This window comes from Peromyscus eremicus, chromosome 10, assembly GCF_949786415.1.
Source record: "Peromyscus eremicus chromosome 10, PerEre_H2_v1, whole genome shotgun sequence".
Classification (NCBI taxonomy): Eukaryota; Metazoa; Chordata; class Mammalia; order Rodentia; family Cricetidae; genus Peromyscus; species Peromyscus eremicus.
In genome coordinates this window covers 28682985-28699714 of record NC_081426.1, presented here as the reverse complement: position 1 = coordinate 28699714, position 16730 = coordinate 28682985, and the positions used below count along the sequence as shown (strand labels likewise).

The following is a 16730-nucleotide window of genomic DNA, read 5'->3' as shown; positions in this document are numbered from 1 at the left end:
TGGGTGTGTGTAGGAACAGTGACAGGTGGCACAGCAACCACAAACTAAATGACATTTCCCAGTGACAAGGGACAAGGTCAACAGTAATTATATGTTAAATCCCTGAATGGGGCACCTTATACCTTATAGTAATTTAGGCTGAATCTCAGATTATGCTCTGTCCAAAATGAACACTATTTTAAAAAATAAGATAAAATCCAATGGGCAATGTGTAATTTGTAATGTCCATCTTCCTGCTCCTACAAAGATGTGAACAAGATGCATGATAAGCTCCCATCAGGGGCTGGAGAGATGGCTCAGTGGTTAAGAACAGTGTCTGCTCTTCCAGAGGACCCGGGTTCAATTCCCAGCACCCACATGGCAGCTCACAACTGTCTGTAACTCCAGTTCTAGGGGATCCGACACCCTCACATTGATATACATGCAGGCAAAACACCAATGAACATAAAATTTAAAAAAAGAAAAAAAAGAAAAGAAAAGTGATAAGCTCCCATCAACATAGACTACTGCTTCTGCCACCATATTTTCCCTACAATCATAGACTGCATCTTCAAGCTGTTGGTCCAAATAATCCTCTACCTCAAGCTGTTTCTGTTAGGTATTTTATTAAAGCGATGAACAAGAAAAGCAGGGTCACTGCTATGACAGACCTTCGATGCTGTTTTGTGTGAGGAATGTAGAAGAGTTTTGAGCTTTGGAGATGGATAAACCTTAGAATGCATTCTGATGGGAGTGTAGACAATCAGAACAAATGAGGACAGCAAAGGCCAAGAGAAACAAATGAGAGAGATAAGCAGGACATACCTCTCCTTGGGAAGATGGCAGGTATTTAGTGCTGCTAAAAATCACTAAGATGAGTCTCTCTGACTCATCTTAAAGAAAAGAATATTAAGTTCTCAGCTACTGTTCCAGCACCATGCCTGTCTGCCTGCCACCATGCTGATCATGGACTAAAACTGTTATGTCAAGAGGAAAACATTAATTCAACAAAGCAAATTCTGAAACAGCAAAATTGCATCTTGGCAAAAAGAAACCAAAATCAAGCCAGCAGCTGGCTTAAAGCAGGAGTGAAGGTCAAGATTACCATTTTCTCCATATTAAGAAAGTTCTTTCCTTTTCACAATTAGGTAACTTCCCCCAACTAATCTCAGGGTCAATATAAACATTTAATTTGCACAATATCTGAAAAGACAAGAGGGATTTATGCATTCCTCCTCCACTTTAAACAATATATAGTATCCCTAACATGAATGGATATTTAGAAAACAGACAGACAGATACATACAAACACACATAAAACTTGAGTGCTCACATTAAAGATTATGAATTCTGACAAAAAGGGAGATGGCTCAGGTACTAAAGTGCTCACTATACAAGCATGAGATCCTGAGTTCTACCCTGGGCCCACCACCCCAACATCAAAAGCCAAGAGCAGTGGCACATGCCTTAATCTTAGCACTGGAGAGGTAGAGACAGGAAGACCCTGGGGTACACTGGCTAATCAGCCTAGCTAAATGAGTGAGCTTCAGGTTCAGTGAGAGACCCTGAAGTGCAGAGTAAACTATTATGTCAAATACTTAGAACAACACTGTCAGAGATCACACACTATGGAAATAATATTCTCAAAAAATAAGATGAAGAGCAATTGGAGAAGACACACAATGTCAACCTGTAGCCTCCGCATGCATATGAACACACCCAGGAACATGTGTGTGCATATACATATAAAAAAAAGTCTGAGAAAAATCCTCATATTAAGCATAATCCTCATTTGTGCCCATCTCTTTTGTCTCTGTCCCTTTTTTTGTTTGTTTGTTTTGTTTTGTTTTGAGACAGGGTTTTTCTGTACTGTAGCCTTGGCTGTCCTAGAAATAGCTCTATAGACCAGGCTGGCCTTGAATTTACAGAGAACCACTTGTCTCTTCTTCCCAGTGCTGGGATTAAAAGTATGTGTCACCACCACCTAGCTCCATTTTTTTTTTTCCAGTATGAGATATAAAATTCTCAAGATTTTTAACCTTATTCCAAGTGTATTCTGGTACTTTGCTTCAGCCTTTTGCCCACTAACTTATCCTTTTTTGTTTCTTTCCTACACATACCCTGCCAAAAAGCTAATGTACAATCATTCTCTGGTATAGACTCTTCAAATATTTTGCTAAAGGTATCCAGTCATCACAAAAACATAAAAAGAGGGTACACAGTGTTTAAGGACACAGATTATGAAACCAAAATATTGTGGTTTGAACCCTGACAGTGCCTCTTTCTACCTGTGTGATCCTAGGAAAGTAACCTTCCTGGCTCAATTTCTTTATAAAACCAAGAGAGCAATAGTACTGCCCCTGTATGGATAGTAGTGAAGTTTTGGATAAGTTATTATATGAAATACTTAGAACAACACTGCCATAGGTTATACTCTGTGGACACAATACTCTTCTGATGAAAACACACATACATATGTATATGCACATATGAATATTTTGGGTTGGGCTATTAAATAGTTACATGCTCAATATATTTCTTCTCAGTCATATTTTCACTCTTAATAAAATCTTTCCATGCCAGGTGGAGGTAGTATGTGCTTTTAATCCCAGCACTTGGAAGGCAGAGACAAGAGAATCTCTGTGAGTTTGAGGTCAGCCTGGTCTACAGAGATAGTTCCAGGACAGCTAAGGCTACACAGAGAAACCTTGTCTTAAAAAAACAAAAATAGGGGCTGGAAAGATAGCCCAGTGGTTAAGAGCACTGGCTGCTCTTCCAGAGGACCCGGGTTCAATTCCCAGCACCCACATGGCAGCTCACAGCTGTCTGTAATTCCAGTTCCAGGGGATCTGACACCCTCACACCAATGCACATAAAATAAAGTTTTAAAAAAATATATTCTTAAAAAAAAAAAGAAAAAAAAAAAACAAAAATAGCTGGGCAGTGGTGGTGCATGCCTTTAATCCCAGCACTTGGGAGGCTGACGCAGGCAGATTTCTGTGAGTCTGAGGCCAGCCTGGGCTACAGAGTGGGTTCCAGGAAAGGCTCCAAAGCTACAAAGAGAAACCCTGTCTCTATAAAAAAAAAAAAAAAAAAAAAGCCCCCCAAAAATAGTAATAAAAATTAAATAAGATCCTTTCACTCTTTAGATTACATTAATAGAAATCTCTTCACTTCAAGAAATTGAATTAAATTATAGAATACAGTTGCATGATGTTAAAGATCTGTAATAAATTTAACAATTTTCTTATTAATGAACATTTGAGTTATCTTTAGTATTTTAGCACTATCATTCTTCAACACTGTAAATAATATTCCAATAAAAATTCTTCTTCTTTTTCTTTAAAGACAGGGTTTCTCTGTGTTGCCCTGGCTGTCCTGGAACTTGCTCTGTAGACCAGGCTGGCCTTGAACTCAGAGATCTGCCTGTCTCTGACTCCAGAGTGCTGCTGGGATTAAAGTCATGCACCACCACCACCACCACCACCTGACTCCAATAAAAATTCTTAAACATGTATCCTCCCTAAAAATACTTTTTGTTTAAAAAATTTTTTAAATCACTATTAGTGCTAATGATAAATTCTTTGACTGTTTTTGTAAGCTGGATATGATGACGCATGCCTTTAATCCCAACACTTGAGAGGAAAAAGCAGGCAGCTCTCTGAGTTTAAGGCCATCTTCTTCTACATAGTAAGTTCCAGGCCTGGAACTTTTTGTTTGTTTGTTTGAAGACAGGATCCCGGCAACCACATCAGTCAGCTTACAACCACACGTGACTCCAACTTCAAGGAATCTGATGCATCCGGGCTTTTCAGGTATGTATGTGTACACATGTGTACGTACACACACACACACACACACACACACACACAATTTAAAAATAAATACAATCTAAGAAAGAAAGGGAGGGAAGGAGAGAAAAAGGAAGAAAAGAGGGTGGGAGAAATGATGGTTAATCACAATTATCACTTTTATAAGATTTAGAATCACCTGGGAAACAGTCCTAGGCAAGCCTGTGCAGGAATATCTTGATTTTATGAACTGACCACTGTGGATGGCACTACTCCCTGAATGAGCTTCTTAACTATATAAAAGGGAGAAAGTGAGCTAAACACTAGGATGCATTTATCCCTGTTTCTTTTTCCTTTAAATTTAATTTAATTTTATGTGCACTGGTGTTTTGCCTGCACTCATGCCTCTGTGAGGGTGTCAGATCCCCTGAAACTGGAGTTACAGACAATTGTGAGCTACCACTCGAGTGCTAAGAACTGAACCCAAGTCCTCTGGAAGGGCAGCCAGTACCCTTAACCTCTGAGCCATCTCTCCTGGCCCCATTCCTGTCTCTTTATTGTGGATGTCATGTGACCAACTGTTTCAAGCTCCTGATGCCTTGACTTCTCTGTGATGATGGACTGTCCCTTGAATAGTGAGCTAAAATAAATACTTTCTTCCTTAAGTTTACTTTTGTCAGAATATTTTTAAATAGCAACAGAAAAAAAACAGAAAAAATAAAACAGAAAAAAAGACAAAACATACAACAGATCCTACAAAAATAAAAATAAAAAGATAGTCTGAATAACTTCATGTCAATACATTTAACAAAATACACGTAAATTTTGTTAAAGACAGAAGCTAGCATCTCTAACAAAAGAATAAATAACCTCTAGCAAATAAATTAACCACTAAGAACCAGTCCTAAAAAGGCAACTTCATATCAACATAGCTTCACCAGAGAATTCTATGAACTACTTATGGAAGAAATAATACCAATTCTACACAAACTTTCTGAAAATTAACAAGAAGAAACATTTCTTAGTTTATTCTTTTTTAAATACATTTATTTCCTACCTTATTCAAAGACACCAAAACAATACAAAGCAAATTTACAGACTAATAATATTCTTCACAAACACAGAGATAATAATTCTTAACAAAACATCTGCACATTGGAGCCAAAGCAAGAACACTTACTTGCTGCTCTCCCAGATGACCTGGGTTCAATACCCAGCACCTACATGGTGGCCTACAATTGTCTGTTATTCCCTCTTCTGGCCTTTGTCGACACCAGGCACACAATTGGTATATAGATACACATGTAGGCAAAACACACATAGACATAAAAATAAAAAAATCTACAGAAAAAAATTTTTTAAAGAATTATATAACACTTTTGGACTAGAGGACACCTTAAGATGCCAATTCTCAAGCAGAGTATGGTGGCACATGCCTTTAATCTCAGCACTCAGAGCCAGATAGATAGATCTCTATAGGTTTGAGGCCAGTCTGGTCTACAGAACAAGTTCCAGGACAACCAGGACAAAGTTCCAGGACAAAAACAAAAAACAAACAAACAAACAAACAAGAAAATACGATACTTGACTTTACAGGCAATCAAGCTATTTTTATAAATACACTTCGGGAACTCCTTCCAGCCATCTACAGAAAGAAGAGTCTGTGACTGTGTACTCCAAGAGAATAATCTTTAACAGCAAAATCTGGAAGCTAAGATGTGTTATATCCATAAAGGTGACTAGTACACAGCAACAAACATTCAATTACAATGAATGAATACTATATGATTATGGCTATAAAATTCAAAACATTTGGAAAAATCAAACAACAGTGTCTAGATTTAGATGCTTAAGCGTTAACACTAACAGAAGTAATAGCGGAGGGCCAGAAGGTGACCAACAGGAAGGCAATCCTAAAATGAGGGCCACAGAAGAACCTGAGCTGAGGATCACTTGACTTCTCAATCTCTATGGTAACAGTCAACACCAAACACATCTACAACCAAGGAAGAAACCAGGGATAACTCATCAGTAAGAACAAACTCAGAAAAAAAACATAAATTTTCCTTCCTTCTTTCCTTCTCTCCCTCCTTCCTTCCATAAGACAGGGTCTCACTATGTAGCCCCAGACAGACTGGACCTCTCTATATAGACCAGGCTGGCCTCCAACTCAAGAGAGAGCTAGCTGCCTGTCTCTGTCTCAGGAGTGCTGGTATTAAAGGTGTGTGCCACCACACCCATTAAGCCTACCTTTCTATTGAGTGCACAATGACAGCACCTAAAACATCACTCACAGATAGAAAAGAAAGGATACAAGAAGGAGGGGAGAAGGTGGGAATAGGGAAGAAAAACTACAGATCAACACGAAAAGTCAACCTTCAGGAGTAAAGTGCTTCCAATGAGGCTCCTACACAGTAAGAAAGTAAACGCGTAAGGGTTCAGTAACTTCAACATGCTCACTCAGTATACAGCCTGAAACCATGTAGACAAAACTGGAAATGGGGGCGGGGGGCAAAAAGACACAAAGAATGAGAGATTTTAAGTGATCTCACCCAGAAATTGGTAGATTACGCACGCACTCAAACACACACAGAGCGAGACTGGAGAAAGATGGATTCAAGCACACAATTCAGAATCAGCTGTAATAACTAACAGATATCCACAGAGCCCTCCATACAGGTCAGAGAAAGACTCTCTTCAGACATATACACAACATTTAAAAACTTAACCATGGGTCAAAATTAGCAAATGCTACTGACTGAATACAGACTCACTAATACATACCACAATTTCCAACCATACAATATCACAATAAAATCATTACAGCAAGAAAAAAGCAGGAAGCTTAGCTGGCCAATGCCCAGGCTGGAGACAGTAATAATAGACAGCACACTTTAAAAGGTGTAAGAGGGTTGGACCTGTGAGATGGCTCAGTGGATAAAGGCACTTGCTGCCAAGCCTGACAATCTGAGTTCAATCCTTGGAATCCACATGGTAAATCAACTCCTGCAAGTTGTCTTCTGACCACTGCACGAGTGCAACACACACACACACACACACACACACACACACACACACACACACATTAAATGAAATATAGTAAAAGTAAAATTTAATTAAAGTTGCTTCTTTGAGCCAGACGTGGTGGCATATGCCTTTAATCCCAGCACTTGGGATGCAGAGGCAGGAGGATCTCTGAGTTCCAGGCTAACCTGCTTTACAGAGTGTTCCATGACAGTCAGGACTACAAAGAGAAACCCTGTCCCAAAAAATAAAATAAAATGAAGATCTTTTAGCTTTCTGAGCACAAAATATGCAGACATGAATGAGGTTGGAAATGAGTGGCTATAGAAGAATCTGGGGTGTGGTGGCTATTCTTGATTGTCAACTTGACTGCATCTGGAACCAAGTAAAATACAAGCTGATGGGCACTCCTATAAGAAGTTTTCTTGATCAGATTATTTAAAGCAGGAAGACCTACCCTAGACATCCTACCCTTAACTCTCAATGGCAAGTTCATCTATCCTGTTGCAGAGGCATTCCTTTGCCAGTATTAGAACCAATTTCTTCAGGATTCTAGCACTAACTGAAGATCAGCAGCTCTTCAGTAATCCTCTAGGACTACCAAACTGAAACTGCCAAGACATCCAGCCTTGTGGATGGAGCAACTACTGGATTTCTCAGCCTCTCCAGTCTGAGACAAGGTACTGTTTGACTACCCAGAATAAGTGAATATATGTATTCAGCTTCCCAAGGTCACTGCTGGGTAATAGCATCAGCCAAGTGCTCTCTATTCACTGCCTGGCATTTGACCAAACAGAATGGGAGAAGCATAAGCAAGAATAATGCTTAAGGAAGAAATGGAAATGCCAGTTCTACACAAATTCTCCCCCAAAACAAACAGGGACACAACTCATTTTACAAAGTCTAAAGGACAAGTCAAGAAGGCTCCAAGAAGACATCCTTCCTGATGACAGATGCCAAACTAGTGCAGCAAAGTGGAGAAAGGATATCCAGGTAGATTTGGAAAAAACACGGCAGTTTTCCCAAAACTATCCAAATGTGGAAACAACCCAAAGGCCTATGAATGGAGGCATGCACATGCACTAACACACACACACACAGTACAGTCTTGTGCAGTTTCTCAATAACAGGAAGAAATGACTGATCCTACAGCAATAAGGATGCTTTCAAAAGCAATGTGTCAAATGACACAAGTTTACAGACACTATGGAAAATGCAGAACTGTGGAGAAACTGGTAACAGAACTGATAACCTGAGTTGAATTCCTGGGACCTAAATGGTAGAAGATAATCAACTCCAAGTTATCCTCTGACCTCCATACACTAGTCTGTGACTCCCCTATACACACACACGAACACAATTTTAAATGGAGAAAAATAGATATAATGGGGGGAAAGAGAATATGAAAAGAGGTACCTGCATGGGTGGATAATGCTTCTCCCAGAAGTCAGCGGTTATTAAACAAAAATTTCTGTAGCAGTTGTGGGATATGACCCCCAGAATCTCCCCAAACTGTACAGGCTATTGTCACTGCTTTTGATCATTCACCAAATTAGATGTAAGACTCTTATTGCTGAAGGTACTGCATATCATGATTGCAGGACATAGAGAAATCAAGCTGGAACTAAGCTAGCAGCTTCCTCCCTGCTAGCTAGCTGTCACAGAGATGGAAGGTCCTGCGCTATATAAGCCACTGGGGCAGAAATGTCATCAGTGATACTGCCCAGATGTAAACCCTATGAGCTATAATTAATTACCTGTCAGACAAGATACATCCACTGTAACCATAATGGCATTGATATTTTGGGACTAATCAATTGCTTCCTGATTGGGTATGAGGCCTACTCTACAGGAGGGAATCCATGCTTCTATGACTGTAGAAGTCATATGCCCTAGTTGGGAACCTATACATTATCAAACTACTTTCTAAATATTCATGTGTATATCCACTTATCAATATTGCTCCCAGCCTTGGTAAGAGAAACTTCTTTTGCAGTAGGCAACAGTCAATGTGTACATTCATACTGGTTAAAGTGCTGAGACTAAGTGACCATTGAATGTTTTAACACTAAAAATGACATCTGTATCACCTCCTTCAAGGCTCAGCGAACATCACAGAAGAGGGAGTGGGAAGAATGTTAAGAGCCACAACATGGGGAAGAGTGCTGTGAAACAGTTTTCTGGATAGGACTTATGAGCTCACAGCAGCTGTGCTTACCTACCCAAGATGGGGTCCATCAACATTCCATCATGGACTGGGAAGGGGCTCATGAAGCCCCACCACTCCATGAGGAGCTACGGACAATCAGAGGTTGCTGGAGGAGTAGGTGTCATTTTCTTCACTGGCGTAACCACTGTTAAGTTGCCCATGCTCCAGTAAATAAGCCCCACTTCCAATACTCATGCCAATAACCCTAATATAACTCCCTGGTTCATAGAAAAAAAAAAAACATGAAAGGAGGAGGGGACTTGTGAAGGTTTTTGGAGGGGGGGGGAGGGAAGATAACTGGAGGAAAGGGGAAATGGTCAAAATTTAATATATACTTGTATGAAACTGAAAGAAAAAAAAATCTGAGAAGAAAATTTCAGACTGATTATGCTCTGAATCTCTGGTGAGAAGATTTCAGGGGCTTTTCTCCACTCCTTTGCTTATCCATTTGATTACTCATTAATGTAAATATCAGGAGAAAATATGTCAGGTCAAGCATTACTCTTGGTTAAAACATACACAAAAATAAATAGCTGCGTTCATGGAGCTTATACTACAGTGAAGACGACAAATTGCGTAATAGTCAAATATTTAGACTGTTAGAAATAAAGATAAGGGGGCTGGAAAGATGGCTCAGAGGTTAAGAGCACTGACTGCTCTTTCAGAGGTCCTGAGTTCAATTCCCAGCAACTACATGGTGGCTCATAACTATCTATACCAAGATCTGGTGCCCTCTTCTGGCCTGTAGACAAACATTCAGGCAGAATTGTATATATAATAAATAAATAAATCTTTAAAAAAAAAAAAAAGAAAGAAAGAAAGAAAAGACAAAAGAAATAGAGCTAAGGAAGAGAGACAAAGCAGGAATTGGGGCTTGTGGGAAGGGGCTGAGAAGAACATTACTTCTAGTTTGATCTGCACTGACTCCAGAATTAGTTACTAAAACTCGACCATCAAGACTAACATTGAAGCTGGGGAAGGGGGAGTTGTCTTCAAGAAGCCCCTGGCTGGGCAGCCAGATGAATGGTCAATGAGGAAGAGGAATAAGCCTAGGAAGTGGAGAGCCATCCACACTATAGCCAAATGCTTCTCAAACGGACACTGAAACTATTCTGAAAATAGAAGGCAGGAGGAACTGCTGCCTGTTACTTGCCACAAGAAGCAAGGGATCAGAAGACAAGACACTCAGAAGACAGCTTCTTGCATTCAGTAATCAAAAGGAAAGAAGAAAAATAATAAAAGGGAAGAGAAGAGCCTTGAATATGGGAATGGTTGAAAAAGCCATCTCCTAAAACACAAAGAGTCATAAAAGCCTAATGGGAAGAGCAGCCACTAAGCCTTAACCAATACCAAGATCAGATCAAGCCTAAGAGCCTCAAAGTCTCTAGTAAGAGAAGGCCTGGAATCAAGGAGGGAGGAGACCAGGCTTCAGAAGTGCATCACAGAAATAATTTTCAGACATTTGCCAGTACATGGAATGGTCTACAATTAAACACATGAAAGACCTACTAGCTTCTCAGGAAACTTTATTGCCAAAGAAACCCTGAGGCCAGATGCAAAAGCCAAAAGCACCAAACAGGTGACTAGCTTGCTGACTGCAGATAAGGAAGCACATGCTCTCCACCTACTGCTGGTATGGCTAGCAAGGCCAGAAGACACATTCCAGAGAGTGAGCATAGGCCAAAAGATAGTGTAGGAGGAAGCATTCTGATGACGAAAGTCCTTTCCTTTCTTTGCCAGTTAGCCCACCACCCATAAGAGAGGAGCAAGAAGCCCACTGATGCTGCAGCCACTCACCGGCTGGTCAAGACCGCTGTGCCTCTCCTCCTTCTCCACAGTCCTCCGGCAGTCTGGGCATACCCACAGCGGCAGGTGCAGCACGCTGTTGCCCTTGGGAGCCATGGAAAGGGCCAATTTGCTCGCAGTCTTAACTCCACTCTCTAAGAATGAAGAGTCTTTCCGTTCACTTCTGCATAGAAGACAATAATCCCCAGCGGGGTAGGGTGGTGTCCTATGATTCATGCCAAAACTAAAAGGAGTCTGGAATAGAAAAAAAATTCTATGTTCAAAACCTGAGCCAGGAAGCCAAGATTGTTTAATTTATATATGTATGTGTGTATATATGTATGTATGTGTGTATATATATATATATACATACATACACACACGCATATATATATGTATATCTATTACACATATGTATATTTATATAGAAAAACAAAATAGGAAACACATGAAGCTGAACCTCGTATTATAGAAACTGGTGATATTTCAAATAAAATAGGAACACCATAAAGAAGCACTTTACCCTTCACTTAGACTCAGTCTGCATTAATTCTGCCAGGAAAACCCATCAGCACAGATCTTCAGACCTCAACCGGGCATGAAACCACCACACCAGAGGAATCTGCACACAGGGCTTGCACTGATGCGGCAGCTCTGGCTTGAAAGCATCTCTGAAGAGGGCCATCCCTGGTCTAGACTCCAGAGACCAAAGAATCTCATGGCAGGGGCATCCCCAAGACCCAAACTCCCAGGCTATGTGATCATAATGCTGAATTTATAGCCTAATTTAAGCAGCTGCCTTTCCAAGACTATGGGGTAAATGTAGGAGTAGGAGCCTGAAGCAAAGGATCCTCTCTGCCTTTGGAATACACAAAGAAGCTAAGGTTCATAGGTTTGGAAATAGACTTAAAGTACCAAGACTATCAAGCAGAGAACAAGATTTTAAATCAAAGCAGAAAACTGAGATGGATCCTCCTTTACTGTCCACCCACTGGGGGACACCTGTAGGCACAGGGCAGCTCCAGAAGGCAGAAAGCGCCTTTCAGGAGCTGGCCTAGCACAGAGACTCAGCACAGTGCAAAAGCATACAGCAGATCCCTCTTAAGCCTCTCTTGTCACTGCCATCAGATGGGAAGGAAGAACATCTCATTCTCTAGTGCTCAGCTGGCCTTGCCAAGCCAGCTCCTCAGATCTTCCCTTATTCCCATGGCTCTCCCTGGACTATCATCAATATTCAACCTATGGTGAGTGTACACTAACACACACAACTGACCCACAACAACCTAGAGCTCCCAAGTGGGCCCTAGACTACACAGAAGGCACTGGGGCAGAAATTTGGGGCTGAAAAAAAGGAATTAATGAGTGAAGGAAAGTCGTTCAATCTTACATGCTGATAAATCAGTGGCTGAAACAGTAGGTACCCATTGTACCCATGCTGTGGATGATTGATTGATAAATAAAACGCTGATTGGCCAGTAGCCAGGCAAGAAGTATAGGCGGGACAAAAGTCTGGGAAGTGGAAGGCTGAGGGGAGGAGACGTCAGCCTGCCGTCCAGGGAGCAGCATGTAAAGGCAGCAGGTAAAGCCATGGAACACATGGCAACATATAGATTAACAGAAATAGGCTGAGTTTAAGTGTAAGAGCTATACAGTGGTAGGCCTGAGCTAATGGCTGAGCAGTTTAATTAATATGAGCTTCTGAGTGATTATTTTATAAGTGGTTGTGGGGTCCATGGGGCTGGGCAGGACTGGAGAAAACTCCAGCTACATACCCACAAGGCTTGGAGGGCTTTACTAGGCTGAGCTTGTGTGACAGGGTAAGGAGAATCTCCAGTAAGTGCCTGCAAACCCCCCCAAAAAACAGAGCACAAGAGTAACATCTTTTTCCCATACCAAGAGACCTGGGATGTCTACATTATGAGAATTTCAAAACTCACCTCACTTAAGCCTATCTTTTTCCTGTCACAGACGGAATAACCACAACCACCATTGGTCATGGACTATCCATGCACATGCTGGGCTCAAGTGTACAACAGGCCAGGCCAGAAATGCACTGTGAAATGCACAGCCAGCACTGACAAGACACCAACTCATTCACCACCAAATACATGGATCCAAAAGTGTTTTAAGATTTCAACTTTAGGGCTGGATAGATGGCTCAGAAGTTAAGAGCACTGGCTGTTCTTCCAGAGGTCCTGAGTTCAATTCCCAGCAACCACATAGTGGCTCAAAACCATCTATAATGAGATCTGGTGCCCTCTTCTGGTGTGCAGGCATACATGCAGGCAGAATACTGTATACATAATAGATAAATCTTAAAAAAAAAAAAAAAGATTTCAGCTTTATTCAGATTCTAGGATATTTGCATTTGTATTAAAATAATCTTGGGGTGGGCCCAAAATTTATGACTATGAAGATTTTCAGATATACCTTACACAGACAGAAGCCAGTGTGATTCCATTCATATTTTTAAGCGCATCTGCGTTATGACTACAACCATTAGGTGAAGTCAGGTAAGGGAATTTTATCAGTGCCATACTGATACTTAAAATAGTTTTAACTTGGTAGTATTTCAGATATCAGGGAGGCTCAACCAGTACTCACTAGGAGTCCACCACGTGCCTGGGCACCAGGGCACTGCAGTGGGTAAGCAAAGATCTCTGTCTGAAGGAGCTAATGTCCTCACCAAAGCAAAACCAAAGATTGGAGCTTGGAATGCTAGCTACAATCCTAACATTCTGAGGCTGAGGCAGAAGTGTTTTAGGCCAATCTGGGGTAGAACCTTTCTTAAAAACAAACAAGCAAACAAATGAAGAAAATGTAAGTAAAAAATGTATTTTAGGAGCAAGTGATATGAGTGCCAGTGCTGGGAGAGTGCTCGTTCATTTCGGATGCAATGAAGATCTCCATCAAGAAATACTTGCAGAGATGTCACCTGCGCTTAAATGTAGAACAAGCACAAAGATAGCAGAGGCTGAAGAAAGAAGAGCCAGACAGAGCACCAGCCCCAGGCTACAGAAAAGAGAGATTATAAGACTGCTACTGAGACAGAAGTGAGGCCTCAGTCAAAGATGGGTGAGGAACAGTTCTGAAAAAGACACATCTATACACATCTGAAATCTCTACTCGGGACCATCTTTTAGGAAACAAGAATGAAATGCAAAGAACAAAGATCCTGTTCTTCTAAAGGACATTGAACAAGCAAATTCAGAGCTACAGTGGTGGTTTCTTAGCCTTTGTTTTGTTTTTGAGATGGTATCTTTCTGTATTACTCAAACTGGCCTCAAAATCCTGGGCTCTGACAATCCCCCTACCGCAGTCTCCCAAGTAGGTGAGACTACAGGTTTGAGCTACCAAGAGTGGTATGTAGAACAGAGCAAAGCAGAAACCCAAAGGAAAAGACTTGCAGACCTGAGAGAGCAGCAAAGCATGCTGAGGGAGCAGTACACATATCTGAATATGCCTATGGCTATCATAAACACAGCCAAGGAGCTAAAGTATCTGCAGCAAGGGGGCACTGTCAGAAAGGACATGTCAGCCAGGCTTCTGGTTCTCATACAAGAGGAGACATGACCCAATATCCATCTTAAAAAGAAATTTTATTGTATGAAAAAATGAATTATATGGGACAGTGACATAAGCAGTGCTGCTACAGTAGGCAGTTCTGAGTGAAGAAGAGGTAACTTATACTTATGGGAATACAGATTATACATACAATACAGAAGAGCAAGGTGGGACCCACAAGGCTTAAAGGGTCAATGACTAAATACCACAGGGGAATGAATCCCAAGGGATAGGACAGGTTAGACCAGTGGCAAGAGCCAAAGGTCAGCTTAAATGTTATTCTCATGAGCTGCGACATCTAATGTAGAGTTTGTATTTGGTGTTCATGAATAAGATACTAAGGAAGACGGGGTGCGGTTGCATATATAATTGGGCATCACAAGTACAAATGATTTGAAAGTTACAGAACTAGGGGCTAAGGAGATGGGTCAGTGTTTAAGCACTTGCTATGCAAGCACAAAGACCAGAGTTTGGATCCCCAGAACTCATGTTGGGTGAATGTAGTAGTCCACCTGTAATTCCAGCATGGGAAGGAAGAAATGGGGGATCTGGGTTTAACCGAAAGACCCTGTGTCAATGAATAAGGCAGAGCAATTACTGAGAATGATTCCTAACATCAACTATGGCTTCCATATGCCCGTACACGTGTACCCATATATAAGTGTTCACAAACACGTAAATGCACATATCTCTCCTTGTGCTTATGTATGTCCTTGTATCTTCTATGGTCCAGTATTTATTCAAATCTTTGACCTGGAATGAAGTTTATGAGTCTGATTGTTTCTAAAAGAATTAGCTTTGATTCCATGGGTTTCTGTGGCGAGTTTCTTGTTTTTATTTTGGTTACTTCTATGTTTTCACTTTCTGGTAACTTCAGATATTAACGACTACACGTATGTTCTACTTTGTTAAGGTGGAAAATGAGGTCATTAATCCCTTCCCCTTGTATAACGCCTTTAATCTCAGCACTTGGGAGAAAGAGCCAGGCGGATCTCTGTAAGTTTGAAGCCAGCTTGATCTACAGAGCGAGTTCCAGGACAGGCTGCAAAGCTACACAGAGAAACCCTACCTCGAAAAACCAGTCAGTATCTTCCCAGATGAGAGTGGCAAACTATGAAGCTTTGGAAAGGGATAGATCAACATATGCACCCTGGGTTAGAATAGCTACTCCATACATCCATCCACACTAATCCTCAGATCTCTTCTTTCACTTCACCTCCAACTGCACAGGGCTGGCTCACAATGCATGTAACCATAACAGCTGCTACTTCAAATCCCTTCTGTGACTCCATTTTCTAAAATAGACAAGTCCTCAGTGAGGCATCATGCAAGACTTATAAGGCTCTCGGCCAGGTGGGAGTTCCCCTTATAACACAGTTAACTACCTGGTTAAAATGACAGTTCCACATTTCTATTCCATTCAGGACTATGGTTTTCTGTCTTTGTTTAAAAATAATTTTTTAACATTTATTTATTTGTTGTGTGGGGACCACATGTGCACCATAGTATGTGTTGAGGCCAGAGGACATCCTGAAAGAGTCAGTTCTCACCTAAGCTTTGCAGTTTAGCCAGCCCCATTAGTGGCTGAGTCCTTTGGTTGGCCCTTGCCTTCCTTTAGTACTTATCACCTCCCACTCTGAAACACCACTTTCCCCTTCTTTATCAGACACATGGGATTCTCTTCATCCCATGTTGTTTCTTCTCTCCTCTAAGTTCTGCTTCTCACTCCTAATACATGCTTCCCTTAGCTAATTATACAACTTTATATATATAATGACACATTTATACCCATACAAAGTATCCTTTGCATGTCTAGCTTCTCATTGGACACTCAATGTTTTTAGAACCACAAGGAACTCCATACTCACTGAAGGGACTAAATGTGCAGTAGTATCAGAATGCATAGTCTTGTCTTCCAGCTTGCCCACTCTTTATGCACACCACCTCACACAGGGGTCACTGCATCACTACAATACCTGCCTGCACCTTCCTCACTTCTTTCCCAGAACTTAAGCACAAGTAGTTTCTGTGAGCAAGAAGCACTGCTTAGGAAATAATTAAACAAAAACTGAACCCTCCCATACTTAACAAAAAAAAAAACCCTGGTAACAGAATCACGAATCTAGCTACAAAACTAGCTTAAAAACTTCAAAGTTTTATGACAATAATTCCTACAATTTTACAGAATACACAACAATTTACAGATTTCAAGGTTGTTCTCTGGAAACTCAATAAAATTTAGTTAAGTTACTGATTACAGATTACTGATTCCAAAATGCATTATTTTAGCACCCCTTTACCTTTTTGTGTGTTGTTTTATTTTACTTTTGAGACAGTGTCTCACAGAGCCAAGCTGGCTTCAAATACATGATCCTCCT

General features: G+C 40.9%; 1 protein-coding gene across 3 annotated transcripts in view; it reads right to left on the bottom strand.

Annotated features, from left to right (window-relative positions):
- The window catches only part of Fam193a (family with sequence similarity 193 member A), a 135461-nt gene that overhangs the window by 75733 nt on the left and 42998 nt on the right, over window positions 1-16730 (bottom strand). For 2 of the 3 annotated variants that reach the window (XM_059275715.1, XM_059275716.1), the window contains exon 2: window positions 10801-11043. The exons of the other annotated variant lie outside the window; for it this stretch is intronic. In XM_059275715.1, coding sequence (XP_059131698.1) covers window positions 10801-11025 — 225 coding nt within the window. In that variant the 5' untranslated portion in view covers window positions 11026-11043. The remainder of the gene's footprint in view (window positions 1-10800; window positions 11044-16730) is intronic. 3 annotated transcript variants of the gene reach the window in all.